The 19,817-nt window shown below is 53.4% G+C and overlaps 1 protein-coding gene and 1 long non-coding RNA gene across 2 annotated transcripts in view; both read right to left on the bottom strand.

Moving 5' to 3' along the window:
• Positions 1–654: 654 nt before the first annotated feature.
• On the bottom strand, positions 655–1,803 carry LOC118452136. The gene is made up of 3 exons (XR_004841799.1): positions 1,494–1,803; positions 1,125–1,311; positions 655–997 (listed from the first exon to the last, which is right to left on the bottom strand). It is a non-coding gene; the product is annotated as an uncharacterized LOC118452136 (long non-coding RNA).
• A 3,022-nt stretch (positions 1,804–4,825) lies between these two features.
• Positions 4,826–19,817, bottom strand: part of CTSD (cathepsin D) — a 21,381-nt gene continuing 6,389 nt past the window's right edge. The window contains exons 3-10 of the mRNA XM_009637295.2: positions 19,709–19,811; positions 17,507–17,630; positions 15,766–15,884; positions 11,526–11,725; positions 10,237–10,359; positions 8,897–9,041; positions 7,803–7,901; positions 4,826–7,127 (exon numbers count right to left, since the gene is read on the bottom strand). Of these exons, the coding sequence (XP_009635590.2) occupies positions 6,966–7,127; positions 7,803–7,901; positions 8,897–9,041; positions 10,237–10,359; positions 11,526–11,725; positions 15,766–15,884; positions 17,507–17,630; positions 19,709–19,811 (1,075 nt within the window). The 3' untranslated portion in view covers positions 4,826–6,965. The remainder of the gene's footprint in view (positions 7,128–7,802; positions 7,902–8,896; positions 9,042–10,236; positions 10,360–11,525; positions 11,726–15,765; positions 15,885–17,506; positions 17,631–19,708; positions 19,812–19,817) is intronic.

Here is a 19,817-nt window from a genome sequence, read left to right as displayed (position 1 = left end):
TAGGGGTGGGCAGGGGGGGAGTCAGGGGCTGGGAAGGTCAGCCTGCAGCCCCCTCCCTCCCCTCCCCGAACATGCTCCACGCAGGAGAGCTCCTCCGTGTCTCAGCGCTTCTCCTCGTGTCCTCCCCACGGGGACGTCACCTCCTGCTTGGAGCATCCTGGTAGCGCCCTGCTGGAGAATGGCATCTCCTGTGCCCCGGCCGAGCGGCTTCGTGGCCATCCGGAGGGGATGCTCGGCCCCACTCTCCCCAGCATCACCCACAGAGACCTTTTGCAGTGGGGTACTCGCTGCAGCCTGGGTTGTGGGTTTGCTCCCATGGGCCTGGGTGAAAACCTCAAGCAAGGGTGGCAGGGGCATGTGGGGACCATGGGGACAGCGTGGCAAGGGGAGGTGGCGGCTCAGCAGAGCTGTGGCAAAAAAAAGTGCTCTGGTCATGGGGGATGGATGGAAAGGGGATAAATCCTGTGTGCAGGGAGATAAATCCTGACAGCACTGAGCAAATCCCAGTGCGGGCAGGGGCGGGAGCACCCTGGCAGCAGGATGCAGGGCACACGGCTGCTTTAGGGGAGGGAGGTGGGGATGTCACGAAGGATGGATAAGCCTCGGAGGATCTGGCTGTGCCAGGGCTTGGCACAGGATCAGGGAAATGCTTGTTGCCCCCCCCTTCCCCCCCCCCTCCACTGCCAACTGCCTTGGGAGCTGCATGAAAACCTGATTCTAGGGTGCTGTGGTAGCGTCCCCCCAGGGACACGATGCTGGAGAGCACCTGGTGCCGCGCAGGGACAGATCGCAGGTTATTCAGGAGGATGCAGCTGTGGCACGAGGAGGGTGAGGACATGAGGACATGCCGTGTCACCTCTCAGCGGCAGGGCCCGGCCCGGGCGCAGGTGGCCTTGAGGCAGCAGCCACTTTGGCTGGGGTGCTGGGGAAGGAGAGCAGAGAAATCCCAGAGTGCTGGAAACAGGCAGGGTAAACCAAAAGTTTGCAGAAGCGGTACCTGCAGGGGAAGGGAAATCCTCTGGAAATGCCTTAAGCCTACCCACAAAGTGCTGAGCTAAGAAATAAGGATGGTAATTCATTCGGCTGTTCGCAAGCAGGTTTGGCTCCTGCATAGGGGCACCCACCTCGTGTTCATCCCCACTGGTTGGTGTGATGCGAGGGGACTTCTAGCATGGCCACAGCGCTCCCAGGCTGGAGGGGGTCCAGTTTCCACGAGGCCAGTTTAATCCCTCTGAAGGCACCTGCACTAGTTAAAAAAGGACAAATTGCCCTCTGGTTTGGGATTTATCGCTGCTGGAGTGGTGCTGAGTCCTGCCAAAGGAAAGAGGGTTTTATTAGTGCCTGTGAGGAGACCCAGGTCTCTCTCCAAGAAGCTGCTAAGGAGCAGAAGCAGCACTGGGGTGAGATGGATGTTCCCACAGGATTAAGACGTTTGGAGGAGAGACAGAGCTGCGGCCAGCTGTCATCAGCTTTTCCGGAGGGCTTGGACAAACCTGGGCAGTCCGCAGCTGTGCAGAGTATCCTTCCCACAGGCTCGGGAGCAACAAAACCCCTCGGATGCAGATTGCTGTCTGCCGTAGGAGCTACGGAGGAGCCTGAAGCTGCGTAGGCAGGGCTGCTCCTCTTCCTAATGTCAGGCAGGGATGGAGGTTGAGGAGGGAAAAAGAGAGGTCAAAAAGAGGGCCTGGAAGAGGCAAGGGGATGCAGCAGGGTGGTGTAGGGGAATGTGGGATCAACAGAGGCGGGTGCCTTCCCTCGGGTGAATAGGACTGAAAGGTCAGGGAGGTTGGATGGCTGTTTTTTCTCTTCTCCGGGTACATGATGAACCCTACAGTTTGCAGAGCACTTTTGGAAGTCTTTGGGTTGGTAATTCATCATCTTTCTCAATGCTCAGTGTGAGCAGTGAGAGGTTTATAACTGTGGACCACCACGGCATATATGCAGCATCAGCATTCATGTGACCCATCAAAATTAGGGAACTGATTTAAAAAATAATGACACAAGGAACTAAAACCCCTGAATATTCTGCATTATTTTTATACTACTCCTGTTTTCTGGGAGCCTTTAAAGGTCATGCGTGCAAACCCTCAACCATAAGGTCTACGACCACTCTCCTTTCATATAAAAGCTGGGATGAGTATGAATAATCTCCTGTATTACTGTGGCATCAAGGCCCACATCCCCTTGTGCTAAGCAAGGGATGAACAGAACAGAAAGATGTTTCCTGCCCCAAAGCAATTCTCATGTAATCGTGTTAAAGACATGTGGGCTGTAGCATAATCAAGTGCTGTAAGACCCGTGAGAAAGTCTTCCACCTCAAATCCTACTCCAGCTCTCCAGAAAACCATTAGCAGGACCTGTCCCTATTTTTTTCTGAAGGAGAGAGCCCACAACCTCCTGAATGCTCTTTCCTATTCCCTTTATAAGATTCCTCAAGGGGTTGCTAAGTCCCATAAGCAGTAAGGTGGCCTGAGGCTTGGAGGGGTAAATCCCATCTCCCCACTCTCCCTTGATCTCTCTCTCCTGTCCTCTAAGCTTTCAGTCTGCACTCTGCTTCTTTTCCATCCTGAAGGAACCTAAAAATAAATCCAAGAAAGAGCAGAGAAGAAAAAAAAAAAAAAGCCACCAGCCCCCAAAACAACGTTCTTCGTCATTGATGGTGAGTAAAAATAGTTTCCTGAAGCAACAAATTGCTGAGCCAACCAGATGAGCAAGTCAGCTCCATAAACAAGGGGTCTCATGCTCCCTCTCCTTGGGCAAGTCCTTGTCTGCGTGGGCTTCTGGCGAAGCCCTCATCAGACCTAGAGCGGAGTCAGCCGGAGAAGGATCAGGCCCCTGAGGGTCAGGGCCAAGTGTCCTACTACTCAAGGGGACTTATAATGAAAAAATTTATCTTCATTGCACCAGTGGAGACATTTAATAAAGAGTGAGTTATCAAATTGTCACGTGCAAGGAGTTCTGCAGAGACAGTGCAGTAAATGGAGGGGCTGGTGTAAACCTGAGGATTTGCTGGGCCAGATAACATGGGGCTGTGTGCAGGTTGCTCGGAGGGCGTGGGGTGTGCTCTGCTCCCTGCTGGAAAAGCATGAGTGGACAATCCTGGCTTTTGGCTTCTCCAGCTCTTGGCCAAGCTCAAGCCTGTGATTGTTCCCGCTGAGACATAACATTCAGCACTCACAGCACGATTAAAGGCTTAGGCACAATCCTCCCGGCAGAAACAACGCCCTCATATTCCCGTCGATAAATATTTGGCAGCGGATGACTTGTTCTCCCCTTGGGACTATTGAGGAACGGTGGGCTGCATGATTGGTTTTCAGGACCCAGCCAGCCTTTTTGGGTTAAATCCACCTCTTCAGCGTAGGAGAACAGCTGATTGGGGTATTAAGGCATCCTGGGGGAACAGAGGCTCAGGACGTGCCAGTGGGGAAATCGGTTAAGCTCTCCATGTGCTTAGATCTGTGCTCAGAAAAATGGGATGGGACTTGGCTGCATCTGCCTTGCTTATGTAGATGATGCTTTTTTCAAAGTAGGGATTAGCTCTTATCTTCCACCTGGCACATGGGGCCTTCATTCTGCATCGGCATCTCCAGCTCCCATACAGCAGTGACTAAAAATGACACAGCCAGGCAAGAGGGCTGGATTTTTCCTACAGTTTGAAAAAAACCAAACAAACATGTTCTTCATCACCAGGCTCTGGGAGCATAAATTCCACATCTCAGTGGTTTTTAGGCTGGACTTAGAAACTGGGTCCTGCTTTGGCTGCTACGGGACCATACTATGTCCCAAGTCAAGCAGGAGCTTGTTCTAGCTGGCCCAGAGGACCAGGGGACAGCTCAAGCACCCTGTTGGAAGACCGCCCTCGGCAATACTCAGCCAGGGAAACATGGCCCCAGGAGAAGGCTGTAGGCTAGGAGAGATGCTGGCCGTGCCTGCTGCCCCAGTGGTGCTGGGTCAGGCAGATGACACCGTCATGTCATCCTGAAAAGGCTGGGTTATCTTTTAATACACTGAAAAAGACAAACCTGACAGGCTGCTAGCGTATTTCCTTAGGAGAGAGAAGGGAAGAAGCCCTTCTGAAACATGGAGGAGTCCACCCAAGTGGACGACCAGGTGTAATGGGCCAGCAGGTCAGGGAGACAGAGTCTCTGGACAGTGAAATAGAGCCTGGCACCTGAAACTGCTTAAGGAAAGACCACTCTCAGAGTTAAGGGGGGGAAATACTGTATTTTCTTTTCAATTTTCTATGATGAGACAGTAATTCTGACAGCAAATTAGATAAAAAAAAAAAAAACCAACCAAACCAGTCACGCGGTTAGACTTTGTTTAAAAATGCAAATAAAAGAACAAGGGGAGGAGACGGAAGCCCATGATGAACCGCCCCCCCAGCCTACCCCAAGGTCTGTCACTCAGGGCATCGTTTTGGGCCATGCTCTTTCCCCAGCCAGCAGTCTCCTGCCTGCTCGAGGACAGACACCGGCCCAGCCTTGGATTACTGCAGAGGCTACGATGCAGGTGGTGTAAGGCATTGCACGCCCAGAACTGTGGCCCGATGGCTTGTTCTGGGGCCGCGCTGCACGTCCCGCTTCAATCCGACACCGAAGACATTCAAAACCTGCCGCCAGCCCCATGCTGGGCTTCCCCCCTGCATCAGGTCTAATTAGCAGGTACCCGAGAGGATGTCTCTGTCACGCCACACTGGAGAAATCCTGAAGCTGGGAAATGATGTAGCAGGACTTGGAGGAGCTCTGGGCACTTAACTGGTGTGAAACTGGGGCTCTCTGGAGAGGTGCTGAGTATCTGCTGATTTTGGAGTACCTATTGATGATTTTTTTTTTTCAGTAACATGCTACTGTTCTCTAGCCAGTCTGCAAAAGATGTCCTTAAGCATCCAGATGCAGGGCTGCAGGTGAAGACTACAAGCAGGCAGAAGCAAGCTTTGGGAGCAGCATTTGTCGCATCTGGGGTTGCAGGGGACAACACACGCGTGGCAGCGTGCCCAGGCCTGTCCCCACTGCCCAGGCCAGCCCCCACCAAGGTGTGAGGCATGGTCATAAAACCAAACCGATCAGCTGCAGCAGGTGGGGACAGGGGACATCCGCAGGCTACGAGCTCACTGGCCTCCCACAGCTCACCTTGGGACCTTTTCCTCACCTGTGCCTCTGAAGCTCGTGGTGAATTCAATATTGGGTATGATGCATATGCATTTCACCGGGCATAACCATCTATTCACCCACTGCCCAAAGACCTTTCTCGGGAACTACCTTGGCCCCACTGGTACTGCTGGCAGGATTATAGTGCATTTTGGGGACCCAGGGTGTTGCCATCTGTTTTGCCTGGCCTGGGGTCATAGCTGGTGCTGACCTGGTCCTCTTGCCACCCTCAGGTTTGCCCCTCACCTGCTGCCACTCCCTAGCTTCAGGACCTGATCCAGCGCACTGGGAAAGCAAAGGGAGTCTTTTACTCCCAGCACGGGCTGGGATTCTTGGCACTCTCTTCTGCTTTTCAGTACTGCTTAAAACTCACTTTATCGTCCACCCAGCTCCACCAGTGTTTGCCTACTGACGCCAGCCCAGTGAAGCGAGCGGCTCCATATGCACAGATCTTGGCTCTCCAGGAGGATCTGTGAGCACAGCGACATCAGCTACAACCTCTCTGTAGCAGGATTGTGCCTTGCTCCGTCTGCAACACAGGGTGGACACAAACAGAGTGCTCACCAGCGTTAGTAAGGTGGAAAGCAGGTAAGGAGGGTGTTAAAGGCAGTTGAGTTTCAGGATGGGGCAGCAGGGAAAGCAAATGCAAGTCCAGCAGCTGCCACAGCACCCTCCTGCCCGGGAGGCTTGCAGGCTCTGCCAACTCTTGAGTTTTGGGCAGTTCAACAGTTCAAAATGCTGCGAATAATGTTTCCAAAAGGTCTTACGTGGCTGACAAACACCTATGGATTTTACCAGTGTGTTTTCAGCTTGTAGATCACTTAGTTGCTTTAGGAAACATTATTCTCAACTCACTGGCTGCGGATGAAGCTGGGATGACCTGTGGTTTGGGGAACCTGGGAGAAGTTCACCAAACTCGAGAGAACCTGTGTCAAGTGACTTTGCTCAGCAAAAAGCTGGGCCTTCCTGGCCATGAATTCAAGTGCCCTCTATTAAATCTTGTCTTAACCCCCTTATTTTCTTAACCTCTGAAGAGTCCCACTGCCTGGAGCCCCCCTACGAATCCCTGCCTCGTTAGGTCAGACACACGGACATCATGCCTCCAGCTCTCTCACTAGTGCCATCACGACACAAGAACACACCACCAAAGCCTCTGAAACTCAACTCTGGGGCATGCTACCGCAATCCCCCATCGCTCCAGCCTGGGATGCACTCTCCCAGGACCAAGCCAGCACAAACCCGTTGAGAAATGACCTAGTGGTCACTGCCTCAACCTGTCGTGGAGGGGTGATGAAGACAGACTCTCCTCCCCCATCCACTCCCCCACTTCATCAGTGAAAAAGCAAGAAGTAAATAGCATACCAGACAGCCTTCCCCATCCCTCTCCCCCAGCGCAGAAGCCCAAACCCAAGAGCAGCCGCACAGCCTCTCTGCAGGAACAGAGGTACTGGGGGCTGGCTCCAGCCGGCTGCATCCCCCCATGAAGGAGACCAGGGCTGGGAGAGGTCAGAGGGCCCTGTTCAGCTCTGAGAATCATTCTTAAAAACAAATACTGGAAGACCTAGCAGTAAAGCAAGGGGCTACTCCAGCTGGAGTTGTCAACTAGAAACCTCCCAGCACCACTTACTCAGAGGGGAAAAAGTAGCTAGCAGGGCACTAATGACTATTTTCCATGTAATTTTAAATCTAGTTCCATTTCTTTTTTTTTTTTTTTTCCTTTCCACTCACTGGGTTTCTAATCCTGGTAATCTCTCTATACGGCTCCTGTGCGTGTGTGTAAGTGTGTGTGTGGCAGAGGCAGTGGGCGTCAGGCGCTTAGACACATTTGGCAAAGCCAACAGAGTCGTTATCACGGTCAAAGACGGTGTAGTAGGGACCGATGAAGACATCTCCCAGGATCCACAGTGGGCCCCCAGGTGGTGGGACGTCCAGGCCTGAAAAGCCGCTCAGGCAGATGGTCTCTCCTTGTACAGAAACCTAGAGAGAAGAGTGAGAGCTTCAGTCCGAGGAGGTCCTCCCCTTCCCTCAACCTTGCAGGCTCGGCAAGAACACCTGCCATCGCTGGCTGTGCTTCAGCCTCTCCCAGCCCGAGAGCAACAGCTTGCAAAAGTAACTCCCAACCCACCACTCCCACAGCTCCAAACCCGGCTTCCCCTCCCAGAGCCCTTAGGCAGCAAAGCATCAAGTAAAGCCACACATGCCCATAAACCTCCCAGCCCACGCAGCTCTGAATTAGAGCCACTGTTGAAATTCTGCACAAGATGGTCTTTGCAAGTTAACTCTGATGGCTTAAATGCCAGGCTGGTGGCATCTGCTATAACAAGGCTGGCCTCATGGCACCAGAACTGAGCAGGAAAGGGCAAAATGTTTGTAGAAAGTGATACAACAGTCTGCCTGCCGTTTCTCTTCCATCCTGCTATCCCTCATGAGCATCACACAGGGGGTCCCATTCCTGCAGGTCTTTGGTGCAGTCACCTGGGTCCATCAGTCAGTGCCACCACCCCATCACCCTGCCTTTTCAGACTTTTTCCCCAAGTGCCAGCTCTAGCCCTGCTTTTGCACTTTGGATTTCATGGTTGAAGTTGAGTGGGGAAGGCAAAAGTTAGGCCTTGGGGGAGAAGCATAGGGCTGCCAAAAGCTGCCTGGACGCACCTTGAAGACATACTGCTCTCCAGTGAGCTGGTAGGGCTTCCCTCCTAGTGTTAGCGTGACAACAGGCAGAGATGACACCTTGTCGCAGGGGATCACGTACTGAAACAGAAACAGTAAAGGCTTTACATGGCAGTTCCCACGCCCTCAGGAAGGGGCACAGTCTCCCCCGGGCACAACCACATCTTTGCTGTGGTTTTCCCTAAGAACCCGTATCAGGGTGCAGAAGAGGCTTGAGCTGGGGTAAAAGCAGTCTGCTCCTTGCCCAGGGCTGCAAGCTGAGGGGCCAGAGGGTTTTAGGGATGGGGATGGAGCCAAAGGATGCTAGGTTCAGCTTTTGGCTCTGCTGAGCCCCAGGGCACAGCACCTGACACAGCAGGACTGGGCTCTTTCCTCTGCCACAGGACAGTGAGACGTGGCTCAATATAGCCTAGAGACACAGACAGGGACTCACAGTGTGATAAACGGACAAAGCCAGTTTAGTTAACACCATCAAGTCTGGGAGAGGGTGGCAGCTCTAAGCCAGTTGTTGCTGCAGCATGGGGTCTCTCCACACTGCAGAAAAGCCCTATAAGTGCTCATGGCTCTGCTATTTGGGAGGGGTTTCAGAGCAGAGCATCCTTCCTAGAGGGTCCTTATAATCCCTGTTCCTCCACAATTTCAGGGAGGAGAGATGACCTTGTGAGATTAGCTAAGGTGGTTAAAAGCTTGGCAGGGAAGGGTCATCATTTGCATTAAATATATTTGTATTAAAGTGCCTCTGGACTCACATTAATGTGAATCCTTGGCCTCAGCTGCAACTTGCACTCCTTCTCCCCTGCCTCCCAGAGATGGGTAGCAGAGATGACCCAAAGCCTCCCCAAGTTCATGGGGACTGTGACCTCTACTAAGAGCATAAGCAGGGCATCCAATGCTACCCAGGGTCAAAAGATGGAGGGGTCCCTGCTATGCCAGGGACTTTTCCAGGAGCACAGGCTGGGAATGGAGAGCAGAGAGAGCAGAAGACCAGGGTCTCTAGAAGCATCTGGGTGTAAAGCATGGTGTCAGTGTGGATGCCACGATAGCCATGGACTCCTGCTTTCCCAGCCCGGCCTCACCTGGCCTTTGATAAGTGGTTTTGCACCAATGGCTGTCTGCAGCTCCTTCACTTCCTTGGTGGGGCCGGTGATGAGTGAGGTTCCCGTGTCCACGATGGCCTCACAGCCCCCTTTGCAAAGAGTCAGCCCATTGGCAACGTCCACCCTGGGGAGAGATGCCCAGACAGAAGACAACCCTTAGAGGCCTCCCAGAGAAGGCTGTAGGGAGCAGCAGGCAAAAGAGTTGAAGATGGCCAAGCCTGGGCAGTACGTTGGCATGTGAGGAAGGGTTGCAACAGATGCCCAGGAAGGACAGGCGCTCAGAAATCCTGATGCAGGACCAACTTAGTGCACAGATCTCCTGGCTCCCTGTAGAGCCCTCGTCTGTTGCCGACTGAGCGGGTGCCTTGGTGCATCACTGCATTTCTGCAGGCCGCCTGGACTGCTGCCTGGGTACCCTGCCTGCTAAACACCGTGACTAACAGGCACGTGAGCAAGCTAAAGGCGATGCATTAGAGACTCGTATGACCTCTGCTACTGCAAAAAGCAAAGGGTTAAAGGGGTGATGTGACAGCTGAGGGGGTCACGGGCAAGGGAAGGGTTTGTGTATATCAAAGAGGGAAGACAGGAGCTGCTTGGCTTCCTCACCTGCAGTGTGTTTCACAGTGGTATGGACAGATAAAGCCTTCCAGCCAAGGGTCTGCCACACTTTGCCAATGTGGCAGGGCTTGGGGAAGATGAGGACTAAAACCCTGCACTGGGGAGGGATGCGATCCCTGGGGAAAGGACACACTCTGATCACGGGCCGCTTTTAAGTTCCCAGCACGTGGGAGAGCTCAGAATAGACTTCAGGGCTGGCGGCCGGCAGCTCAGCCCGCTCTCCTCCCCTCTGCCTCCAACAATGCGTGCTGATTGCCGCACTGTGCCCTTCAGTCAAGGGCTGGCTTCCTGGGGCCTCATCCTGCTCCTACGGAGCTGTGTGCAAGTGAGCCACACAGCTCAGGCCCTGCTGAGAGCTGAGCAAAGCTGGGGGTTAATCTGTGGGGCTCACCCTGCCTGCAAAGAGGAGAGGCTGGCATTTTCCCTGGCTTCGCAAGGGCACAGCAGGCATTTTCAAGGGCCAAGCCATAAACAAGAGGAAAGGATTTTGCAGAACATCTCCTGCCGTTTTCTGCCTCTCCTCCTCTTCCAGTGACAAATAACCCAGCCTTAGGGTGGGATTTTAATCTGCTTTTTTTGGTGTGGATGTGTTTATAGGGATAGAGATGATTCCTTTCCGGGGAGGGTCTCAGCCCAGCACCAGGTGTGAGCTGACTGCACACGTGTCCCCATGCACGTAGCCAAGTGGAAGGGGGACTTACGCATCCATGTGGACCTGCCAGTAGGCCTTGCGTGTGACGTTGACCCAGCTGAAGTCGCCACTGTAATACTTGGGGTCTGTCCCTCCCAGGAGCAGCTCGCCGCCGGGCTGAGCGGTGGGGTCTCTGAAAAAAAAAACCCCAAACCCGTGAACACTGGGGGCAGGGCAAGAACAACCTCACCCATGTGCCCCCAAAACACACGATGGGATGCCTGGGGGTAAAGCACGGCATTAGCAGTGTTGGAGACAGACACCTTATGTAGTGCTATAGTACGTCAATGTAAGGACAGATACTGTGAGATAGGCTGGGGTGGGGAAATGGGAATATTTTTGCCCAGCCAAGCATCCTGCAGCTTTTCGCCTTCTGCTTTTGCATGGACACCGGGAGAAACTGAAACTTGCAGCAGAGAAGGGGGACAGCAAAGGGGAACAGAGCACTGGTGCAGGGACCTCCTAAATAATCAGCTTGTAACAAGCACACCCGTGGAGGGTTGGACATGGCTGATGCAGCATCAGGCTATATGCACCCAACCCTGCACCAGCCAGCAGCCTCGGAGCAGAGTCCTCAAGGTTACCATCAGATAAAAGCTCGCTGCTGAGCAGATGGGAAGAAATATGGTGATGGGGGAGGGCTGGCACTTGAGCGGCCAGCAGCAGCCCTCTCTGCCCTCCCCACTCCCAGTCTGCCACTTTCTGTGCTGAAGTAGTTCAGAGTCCCCCCTTGCAGTGCCAGGAGGGTGAGGGGGTGTCCTGGGGGGGGGGGCAGCAGTGGGTGGCAAGGCATTGGGAGCCACTCAGGAGGATTTCCCAGGAGGTGAGGGAGTGTTAGCCCCATCGTTAGTGATGACTGGTGGGGGGAATGCTTGCCTGGGAGGTGACGTGGTGGTGGCTACATGGCTCACAGATTTTGCAACAAACTGGGGCTGTGTTTACTCCCTAAAGGGGACTGCACTAGCAGCATGCTATCTCGTGATCACAACCCTATTTATTTTTATTTCTCCTTCCTCTGGAAATATCCTCTGTTTCTTCATCAGTTAAGAAATCTGGTAGCAGATCTACCCAGCTTTTTATCAGGCTGCATTTCTACTTCCCTTCTTCTTACTTCAAAGCAGTACGCAGAAGAGATTTTGGCCTGACTACTCCAGCAAGAAGACCTTGCTGAGACCTCCCCAGCAGTGCTGACCAGAGCGTAAACCAGCACATGGCAAGAGGTGCTACCGGGAGGCATAAAGAAATGCCTGGCTGGGCTTGCCCTCACAATGAAAGGTGCGCCACCAAACCCCACACTACCTGTTCAGGTAGAAGGAGAAGATGTTTTTCTCAATCAGCTTCTGTTGCATGATGTTATCGAAGAAAGGGGTGACCTTGTCCACAGAGATCCTCGGGAATGCCATGCCCAGGATGCCGTCGAATTTGGCAGCAATAAACGTGATGCCTGGCTGCTTCACGGCCTCCCCGAAGATCTGGTTCTTGATTTTCAAGCCACCAAGCTGAGGGGAGATGGGGAGGGGAGTGAAAAACAGATTGTAAAGAAAACTGACTCGGGGGATCAGGGCAGAACGGGGATCTTGCTGAACACAGGCTGCAGCGTGTCCCTCAACATGCTGCCACACTCCTGCGTGCTTTCACCCTTGCATTCATAGGCAGCTGCAGAAACAAGATACCCCGATGCCACTCTCCTTGGGGGTGGGGACAGGCCACGCTAGCTGCACAGTGGCGCCTCCCGAGTCCCTGCAAAGTCCAGCACACCACTATGGGCAGGAGCCCCCCTTTGCTCTTTGCCCACCTCACTCAAGACTTTCAGCCTTTTGCTGGGTCCTGGCACTTGCCCACACCCTTCTGCAGCTCCTCCTCTTTGCACAGAGGGCCCTGTATCACTTTGTCCCCCCTACATCCCTTCCCCTATCGCCTCCTTCATCCTTTCCTCCCAGCCTGAAAAGCTCTTGTGCTGCGCCTTTAATCCTCTTCCCCACACTGGATATCTAAGTCATCTCCGTGTCCTACCTCCTGGGGTGCTGCACCTGACCTCTGGTTGGGAGCACAAATCCCTCTCACCTCTGCCAACGACCTCTGCGATCTCCCCTACACAAGAAACATCCCCAGGATATTGCTGCATGTCCCAGAAGAGCCACCAGCCTGCAGAAACCTCCTGTGGGAGGGGAGAAGACCCAGCCAGGAAAGCGAGGTTGCGCCCGAAGCACAAAAATAACAAGCGGAGTACTGTGAATGCAAAGGTCACCTCTCTTGCCAGCCACAGGAAGAACTGGCGTTCCCTGCTGGAAAGCTGAAACGCCCCGCAAGGGCAAATCCCCAGAAAGAAGGAGATCGCAGAAAACAGGATAGCTTTGCTGACGGGGAGTAGTACATGTCTGCTGGCTCCTAGCTCTAGCAGTTCAGGAGGTTTCTCAGCTTCTGGCTGACCACAGGCAATTTTAGCGTCTGTGCTAGGACGATTTCAGCCTCTCAGCCTCCAGCTAGCAGCCCTGTAGTGAACCAGGCTGGACTGAAAAGCTGGCCTCTCCTACCTGATGGCAGATAACGATCCCTGTAAATTACTAATATACCCCCAGGGTTAGATAGTGCAAGGCTGGGATGGGCAGTGTTGGCTTTAATGGTATCGGGAGGCTTATGTTAGGAAAGGGCAATCGAGCCTTGCAAAAGCTAAAAACCGCAAGGCAGGATGTGGGGCGAAACAGCTCGCAGCAACGCATCCGCTCGCTGGCGCGTGGTGAGCGCCCCAGTTGTATCCTGCAGGTTTACAAAAGCCACCGCTCCACCACTCAGCACAGTTGGTCCTACAGCAGCTCCAAAAGTTCAATCGGGTTTCCACTTAAAAAAAAAAAGAATAAATGCAATGGGCTGATAAAATGGAGTGGCAAGTTTGTTTGAATATTGCCCTGGCTGCACATCCCAAGAGGGAGGCCTCGTGGTGGGGTCTCAGTAGACCCCTGCCCACACTTGGTCCTCAGCAGGACTGAAACCCAAGAGCATCTTTAGCAAAGCACTGGTGCCAGGTGACAGATCCTTCGTCTCCATCCCTCGGCTGGCTCTCACCCAGACACGGAGCAACCAAAAATCATTACCAGTGGATGGCTGCGTGGTGGCTGCCCTCCAGCGCTTTGCAGGCAGGTGTCGGCACCCCGCAGCTCGGCCGGCCTCCTTGTTAGCAGCCTCAGCCGAGCGGGCAAGCACCGGATGGCAAAGGCAGACTAGAGGCAAGGGCCTCTGTGGCACAGTTTGGCACCAGGGCTCAGGCTCCCCTCTGCAGAGGCACAGGGGAGAGGCGAGGAGGGGCACCTCTGGCATATTGTACCTGCACTGGCAGCCCCAGGAGAGACCTCACGCCCCACGGCCAGCGGCGCTTCCTCTGCTGTCCTTGAAGGACATCCCAAGGTCGGCCTACGATAAAGGGCTGAGATCCCCGAGCAGCAGAGGACGGGCTGAACCTGCTGCTCTTCGGAGGGCAAACAGCACAGAGGAGTGCAGTCCTGTGAGGCATCATTCCTCCACAGAAGGAGAGAGGATGTTTGACATGAGCTCATCACCCTCTCCAAAAAAACCTCAGGGCTGAGGGACTCTGGACTACCTGCCAACCAGTGCCTTTCGGTCAGACGTCACTGCCACCACAGGCTGCTGTGGCTGCTTCCACCCACTGGGATGGCTGGAGCCAAGAGGGTCACCCTGAAGGCTGTTTCAGTGTCTGTATTTCCAAGACTACACCTGACAGAGAGCTTGCCTACGGGATGTTGTGCATCAGAGGAAGCATCTTGGTGTCCAAGCTGAAGTTCCCTGACCTTCTGAGTTGCCCCTGCTCCTGTGTACTGCAAGCACGACACTGCTCAGGCTCCATGCAAGAGGTTTCTCTTGCTTCTGCCCAGACAGAAATCAAATGCTATAAGCTGTGCTGGCTGCCAAGAGCCATCCCCACTTCCCACACAAGCTCAGGCACAAAATCCTTCCTCTGAGCCGCCAGGAAGTGGAGAGCTAATTAGCAAGCAGGCATTAGGGTGATAATTACAAACCAAAAAAAAGAGAAAAAAGCTGCAATTTTCCTTCTGACTCACTTCAGCCCCTGCATTAAGTCAGAAAGCGCCTAAACCAGCCCACACTTTCACAGGACAATAAAGTTCGCTGTTTGCCTCACTGCCCTGCTACATTACTGGGACGAATGCAGATGCCTCCACCTGCTCCATCTGTATTTTGCAAAACTAATGTAAGAGGATCCATTAATGCTACGTACACGGTGCCTTCATTTGGCGAGAGCCGCGGGAAGGCTCGGATGGACAGCTTTTTTTGCAGCAGGGTGTTTCTGAGCAAGCCGAGGGATGCAGGAAATAAATGGCACGAAACGGAACTCAAACAGTCCTGAAGCATGGTGGGCTGCAGGAGGCAGAAAGCAAAACCACAGGTGCATAGCTGCTGGCAGCCCCTGTGGCTCTCCCCCACAGCTTTGTCTGCACCGAATTTCAGGGTTCACTGAGCCCATCAAAACCCTCTTCCCCAAAGAGAGTCCTGCACCCAGCCTGAGCTGCCGGCATCTTTGGATGCAGTACAGAGGCAATGACTGGTGCTTCCAGGCTAGCCTGAAATTCTCCTGCTGTAAGGACAGGCTAAAGACTGCTCCTTGCATAAGTCACCCACTTCGGGCTCCTCTTGGCTATTTTTCTTTTGATCCCGTTGAAACTGGTAAGCCAATACTTTTCCCCTGAACCTAGCATGGAAAACCCCAAATCCCTGGATTTATGCGCTTATTCAAAACTTTTGCATTGTCCCCCTGCAAAGCAAACATATGCTCTTATACCTGCCAGGAGACCAAGTAATCTGGGAGCATGTGTGCTGCTGACATTCGGCAGCTGGCAAACTCTCATGAGCATCTGTACCTGGGAGGCAGTCGTGAAAGGCGCCCGCCCTTCACAGGACAGAAAGCTCAGCCTTTGCTCACTGAAAAGGAAACGATGGGAAGCAACCACCAGCAGCCTGGCTACCTCAAGCTGGGCCCTGAACGGTGCTGGGGACCGCCCCCCACCCAAGCTGTTACACAGCCTTTGCAAACACAAACACTGGTTCTCAACACCAGACCAGGATGGGGCAGTGAAGAGCCCCGGCCAGTGTTTGGCCAGCTGCCTGTGTGGATGTCCACTACTGTGTGGATATGGGCCAGGAACAAACTGGGCACCACCAGCAGCCTGTGCGGTGGTGCTGGCATGCACTTGGGCTGGGAAATTTCCGGGGTCATGAGGAAGAGGGTTAGAGGGATGGCCAGAGACCATGTTTGCAGGGCACCATGCATGCAGTCCATGCTCCTAGCCTGCTGACCTGCTGATTAACACCTTCCCCCTTCTCTGCCTGCCTTGGTCATTGTCACCTTCTCAGTCATCATCACCACCTCATTTCAAAGCACTTTTCCAAAGCAAAACACCAAGCTGAAGCATGCTCTATACGAGTAGGACACTCAGGAAAGGAGACCCACAGCTTCCAGTGCTCTGCCGAAAGCAGGCTGGGGCAGCTTGGGGCAAGGGCAGTTACTCACCGTGACAGTGTCCTGGCTGAGGAACCCGGAGAGGCTCCCCGTCCCGTAGTGGATAGCAAACTCAGTGCCGTTCTCCACGTATGTGCTGGATTTAGAGGCATCGTACTTGTGGTGCAGCACTGCAGCCAGGAAGGGGGACACAGAGGAACATACAACATTAGTGCTCCTTGATACCTAGGGCTCCCCGATACCTAAACCAACATCACCTGACTCATCCGGACAAACGGACGCTCAATGATGCGAAGGTGAGCCTGAACTCAGCATTTGCCAAGCCCAGACTGCTTAACAAAGCACTTCCAAAGTCTGGGGAATTAGATGGGCAGATCCAATTTGGCTGTTAAATCGGATTTAGCCACCGGGTATTAAAAGCCTAGAGGCTACGTGGCTGGTGTGTCAGGGTGTGTTAGGCAGCAGAGCAAAACGTCCCCCTATGCCATGGAGAACCAGGGTGGCTTTAAATATAACCTGGTCTAGGCACGAACATTTTCACTTTATGGATTTATCTGTTTCTTTTACTAAGACTAGCTGGAAATATTTTTATATGGTCATTGTTCTTTGCGCAGAGAGGGCTCAAAATATTCTTTTATTTGCGGAAGAAAAGGGCTTTCCCCTAGACTAAGCTCCATTTCCCCTTGGAAGGGTTGGGAACTGTAATACATCCCTGGTTTTATGGCTGGGCAGATTCCTCCTCCGCAGATTCCTCCCGAGTCACGAGTTGGGCAGGGGGTGTGTGTCAAGCTCAGCCAGCCAGGCTCAACGGCTGCTTGCCGAGGACGAACCAGCTGAGCCCTATGGAAACTACACAGGGACTTCCCCAGCTGGGCTGTCTGGATCTCAGTCTGGCACGAGGTTAGGCTCCTTGCATACTGATAAAATGAGCCCTTTGGTCCCAGCACCTCCCGCACCACTGCCTTGAGAAACCAGCTCCCTGCTACAGATCAGAAACCCCCAAGACAGACCAGTTCTGGACCTCACCACCCTACCAGTGTCCTAAATCTCATTTCACGTGCGCAAAAAGAAGGTCCATCTCCTCTCTGGGAACTACAGAGCCATACAAGAAGTCCGAATTTCCTCCCTACCCACAAAGAGCACCGTGGGCCACCTTTCACGGTTGCATTTGTTGGTTCTGCAGGTTTCTCTGCTCTGCTTAAGCAGCACAGCCAGTGGCTTTTAAATGGCGTTTTGCCATAGCCGGGTTTAACACCTTCAACTGTGGAGGTTTATTGCGTAGGAATGCCACAGAGCAAAAAAAGCCTCCTAGTCCCTAAGATGTTCTCATCTCATCATGCTTACCTGGCTCTCGTTAATTATAACTCCATAAACATGCATGCACATGCTCCATGCGGCAATAAACCAGAAACTAGGACAGTTTGTATCAGATCTGGCAAGAGGCAGGTTTTTTTCACCAGCCTTGCGCAATGGGGCAACAGCAGCATCGGTCTATAATTTGGGAAGAAACATCATAACCTGTGATGCTGCTCCCCAGCTGCAGGGCCAAGGATGTTGGGGAAGGTTTGAAGCTGGGCGTGGGTGATGCGGAGGGGAAAAAACAGGAAGGGAGTAATGAAGGATGGATGCGGGATGCTGGGATCCTATTTCCAGCTCTGACCTTTAAGAGGCCATCAGCGTCTGCCAAGCCCTTTCACACTGCTGCCTCAGTTTCTCCTCTTGCAATGCCAGGATCTGCATTTTGCAGGGAAGGAGAAGCTGTTGAGCTGTGGCTGGCACCCATGACACTTACAGCAGGCAATGTCCAGCAGGTGACAGTGCACAGATGGCACCCAAAGGTTGGAGGAGCCAGTGTCGAAGACCACAGTGAACTTCTGTGGGGGGGTCCCGATGCCAATCTCGCCATAATACTGGGCCTGCAAAGGAGGAGAAGGGAGCTGTGAACAGAGGCAGCTAGCTAAAAGCAGAGGTTAAAGACCAAAACATTTCTTGGGATTGAAAAAAGGACCAGCTTCTTATCTATACACTGCCCTCCTCTTGTTTTTGGCAGTGATGGGCTCCCAGCCTTTGTCCTGTGGAAGGGAGGCTCCCTTTCGGTGTTCACACCTTATTACAGCAGGTGTGAATAGGATAAATAGGGGATGGGTGTTTGCGGGGGAGGACTTTTGGGGCAGGGAGACAGGGCAGAAGAGAAGGGGGAATGTCTGCAGGCCGTTCACTACGGAGAAGAGAAAAAAAGATGGGAGGAAGCCAAGCAAAACACCTGTGCTACTGAAAAGCTGAAACTGGCTGGAAAGCTGCTTTGCTGGCGGGGTTTCAGGGGGAACGTGGGGTGCAGGGGGGCATTGGAAGGCTTTGGAGGAGCTGGAGGGAGAAAAGGAAATGGGCAGCACCACCAGAAAGGGATCTAGGGCTGCAGGGTGAGAGTTTGGGATACCTGTAGCGCAGGTATCAGGTGGATACCCCTCTGCCCTGCAAGTGCATCTCTGCTGGGACCGGAAGAAACCTGGGTAGCTGAGATGTTTGCAGGGCATCCCTCTATCCAGAGGGGAGAGGATGAATGGGGAATGCTTGGCAGGTCCTGGATGGACCCATTTTTCCCCAGCTCTGCCAAAGGGGCAGAGGGCAGCTGGATCAAGGCCCTGGAGAGAAGGCTGCTAGCAAGGGAAGTCAGCCTGTGGCCTTTCTAACCCCCCAGTGTACTTAATTAAGGGAGGTGGGGGGAAGTAGAAAACAGGATTATCAAAGCTGCTCACCTCCTGTGCACTTAGTTTGCAGGGGTTGTTCACTGAGTAATTAATAATCCATTGCAATTAGCCATAATGGGGAGGCAGCACTTGCTTCCAGTGATTCTGAAATTATTGCTGGGGCTTGAAAATTAACCCCCCGTATAGGGCCCTGTACTTCACACACACAGACCCATGAGGGGTCCGAGGGGCTGGTGGGGACCATACACAGGGCAGTCTAGGGGAGGTTGTGCCTTTCATCCAAACAGCTCCTCCGGCAGCAAGAGCATTTTTGGCCAGGCCAGGAGGGACCCAGTGCTCCCTTATCTCTCACTGCAGGTTAGGCTGGTTCCCCTGCGACAAGGGAGCAGAGTCCTTCTCCGAGTGGCAGTCACAAGAGACAATGCCATGGCGCAACCACAAGTGCCCTGGCTTTCAACACCACCGATTAAAACACCGTCAGCCCTTCCCAGCACAGCCCCAGCAGAACGGTACTTGCTGGGTGACAAGAGCCTCTGCGGAAGGGAAGCAGGGGGGAATATCCTGAATTAATGTCCAGATATCCAGCGCCAGCTTTATTCTACCAGCCAGTGCTCCCATCCCACCCCCCCAAGAGCTGCGAGGGTAGCCGGTGGGAAACCCAGAAACAGGAAAACCCACACATGTCTGGCAGCTGGGCAAAGGCAAACCTCATATCCTTTATCTGGCTTCTCCTTTTATTGCTGCTTCCATGAAGGCACCTTTGCTCCCTGAGGTGCGGGATGGCTTCTCCCAAGGCCATGCAGAAGATGAAGGATAGCGAGAGGAAGGGTCCTGCATCTCCAGTCCCATAGCAAGCTGGTGCCTAGTCCAAGCTCCTTCCCCTTGCCCCATGCTCACTCTTTTACGCCCCAATGCCCTGAGGAGTGGAGCATGATTTTTATGGCCCTGTCTTGCCGAAAGTGGAGCCCGTATCAGCCAGAAGGTGCTAGGAAGGACTGCAAGCGAGCAGGCCCCTATTTATGATCGTTAATTAGTAACAAAGGGGAAAGTAAATAGGTCACAGAAGCTGCAAATCTCCTGCTCAGGTGGCAGTGGGTTGTTTGTTATTATTATTATAATTATTGGTATTAGTATTTTTAGTTTAGCAATGATGGGAAGCGACTTTCGGCAACCACCCACCAAGCCATGGGGGTGCACGAATCTCTTATACAGGACCAATATCTTTCCCTCCTTCACCTGGGGTCTGCCACAGTGGGGGGGTGGCTGGCAGGAGGGGGGTTACTCACATCCATGTAGTTCTTCAGGATCTCTGGGGTGGGCTCAGCCAGGTCAGCAAAGCCCAGCTTGAACTTGAGGAGCTGGGTGAGGGCGTTCATGTCCGGGATCTCGCTGCCC

This window comes from Egretta garzetta, unplaced genomic scaffold (genome assembly GCF_000687185.1).
Source record: "Egretta garzetta isolate BGI_Z169 unplaced genomic scaffold, ASM68718v1 scaffold44, whole genome shotgun sequence".
NCBI lineage: Eukaryota > Metazoa > Chordata > Aves > Pelecaniformes > Ardeidae > Egretta > Egretta garzetta.
The sequence above is the reverse complement of the archived record's forward strand: the minus strand, read 5'-3'. Positions and strand labels throughout refer to the sequence as shown.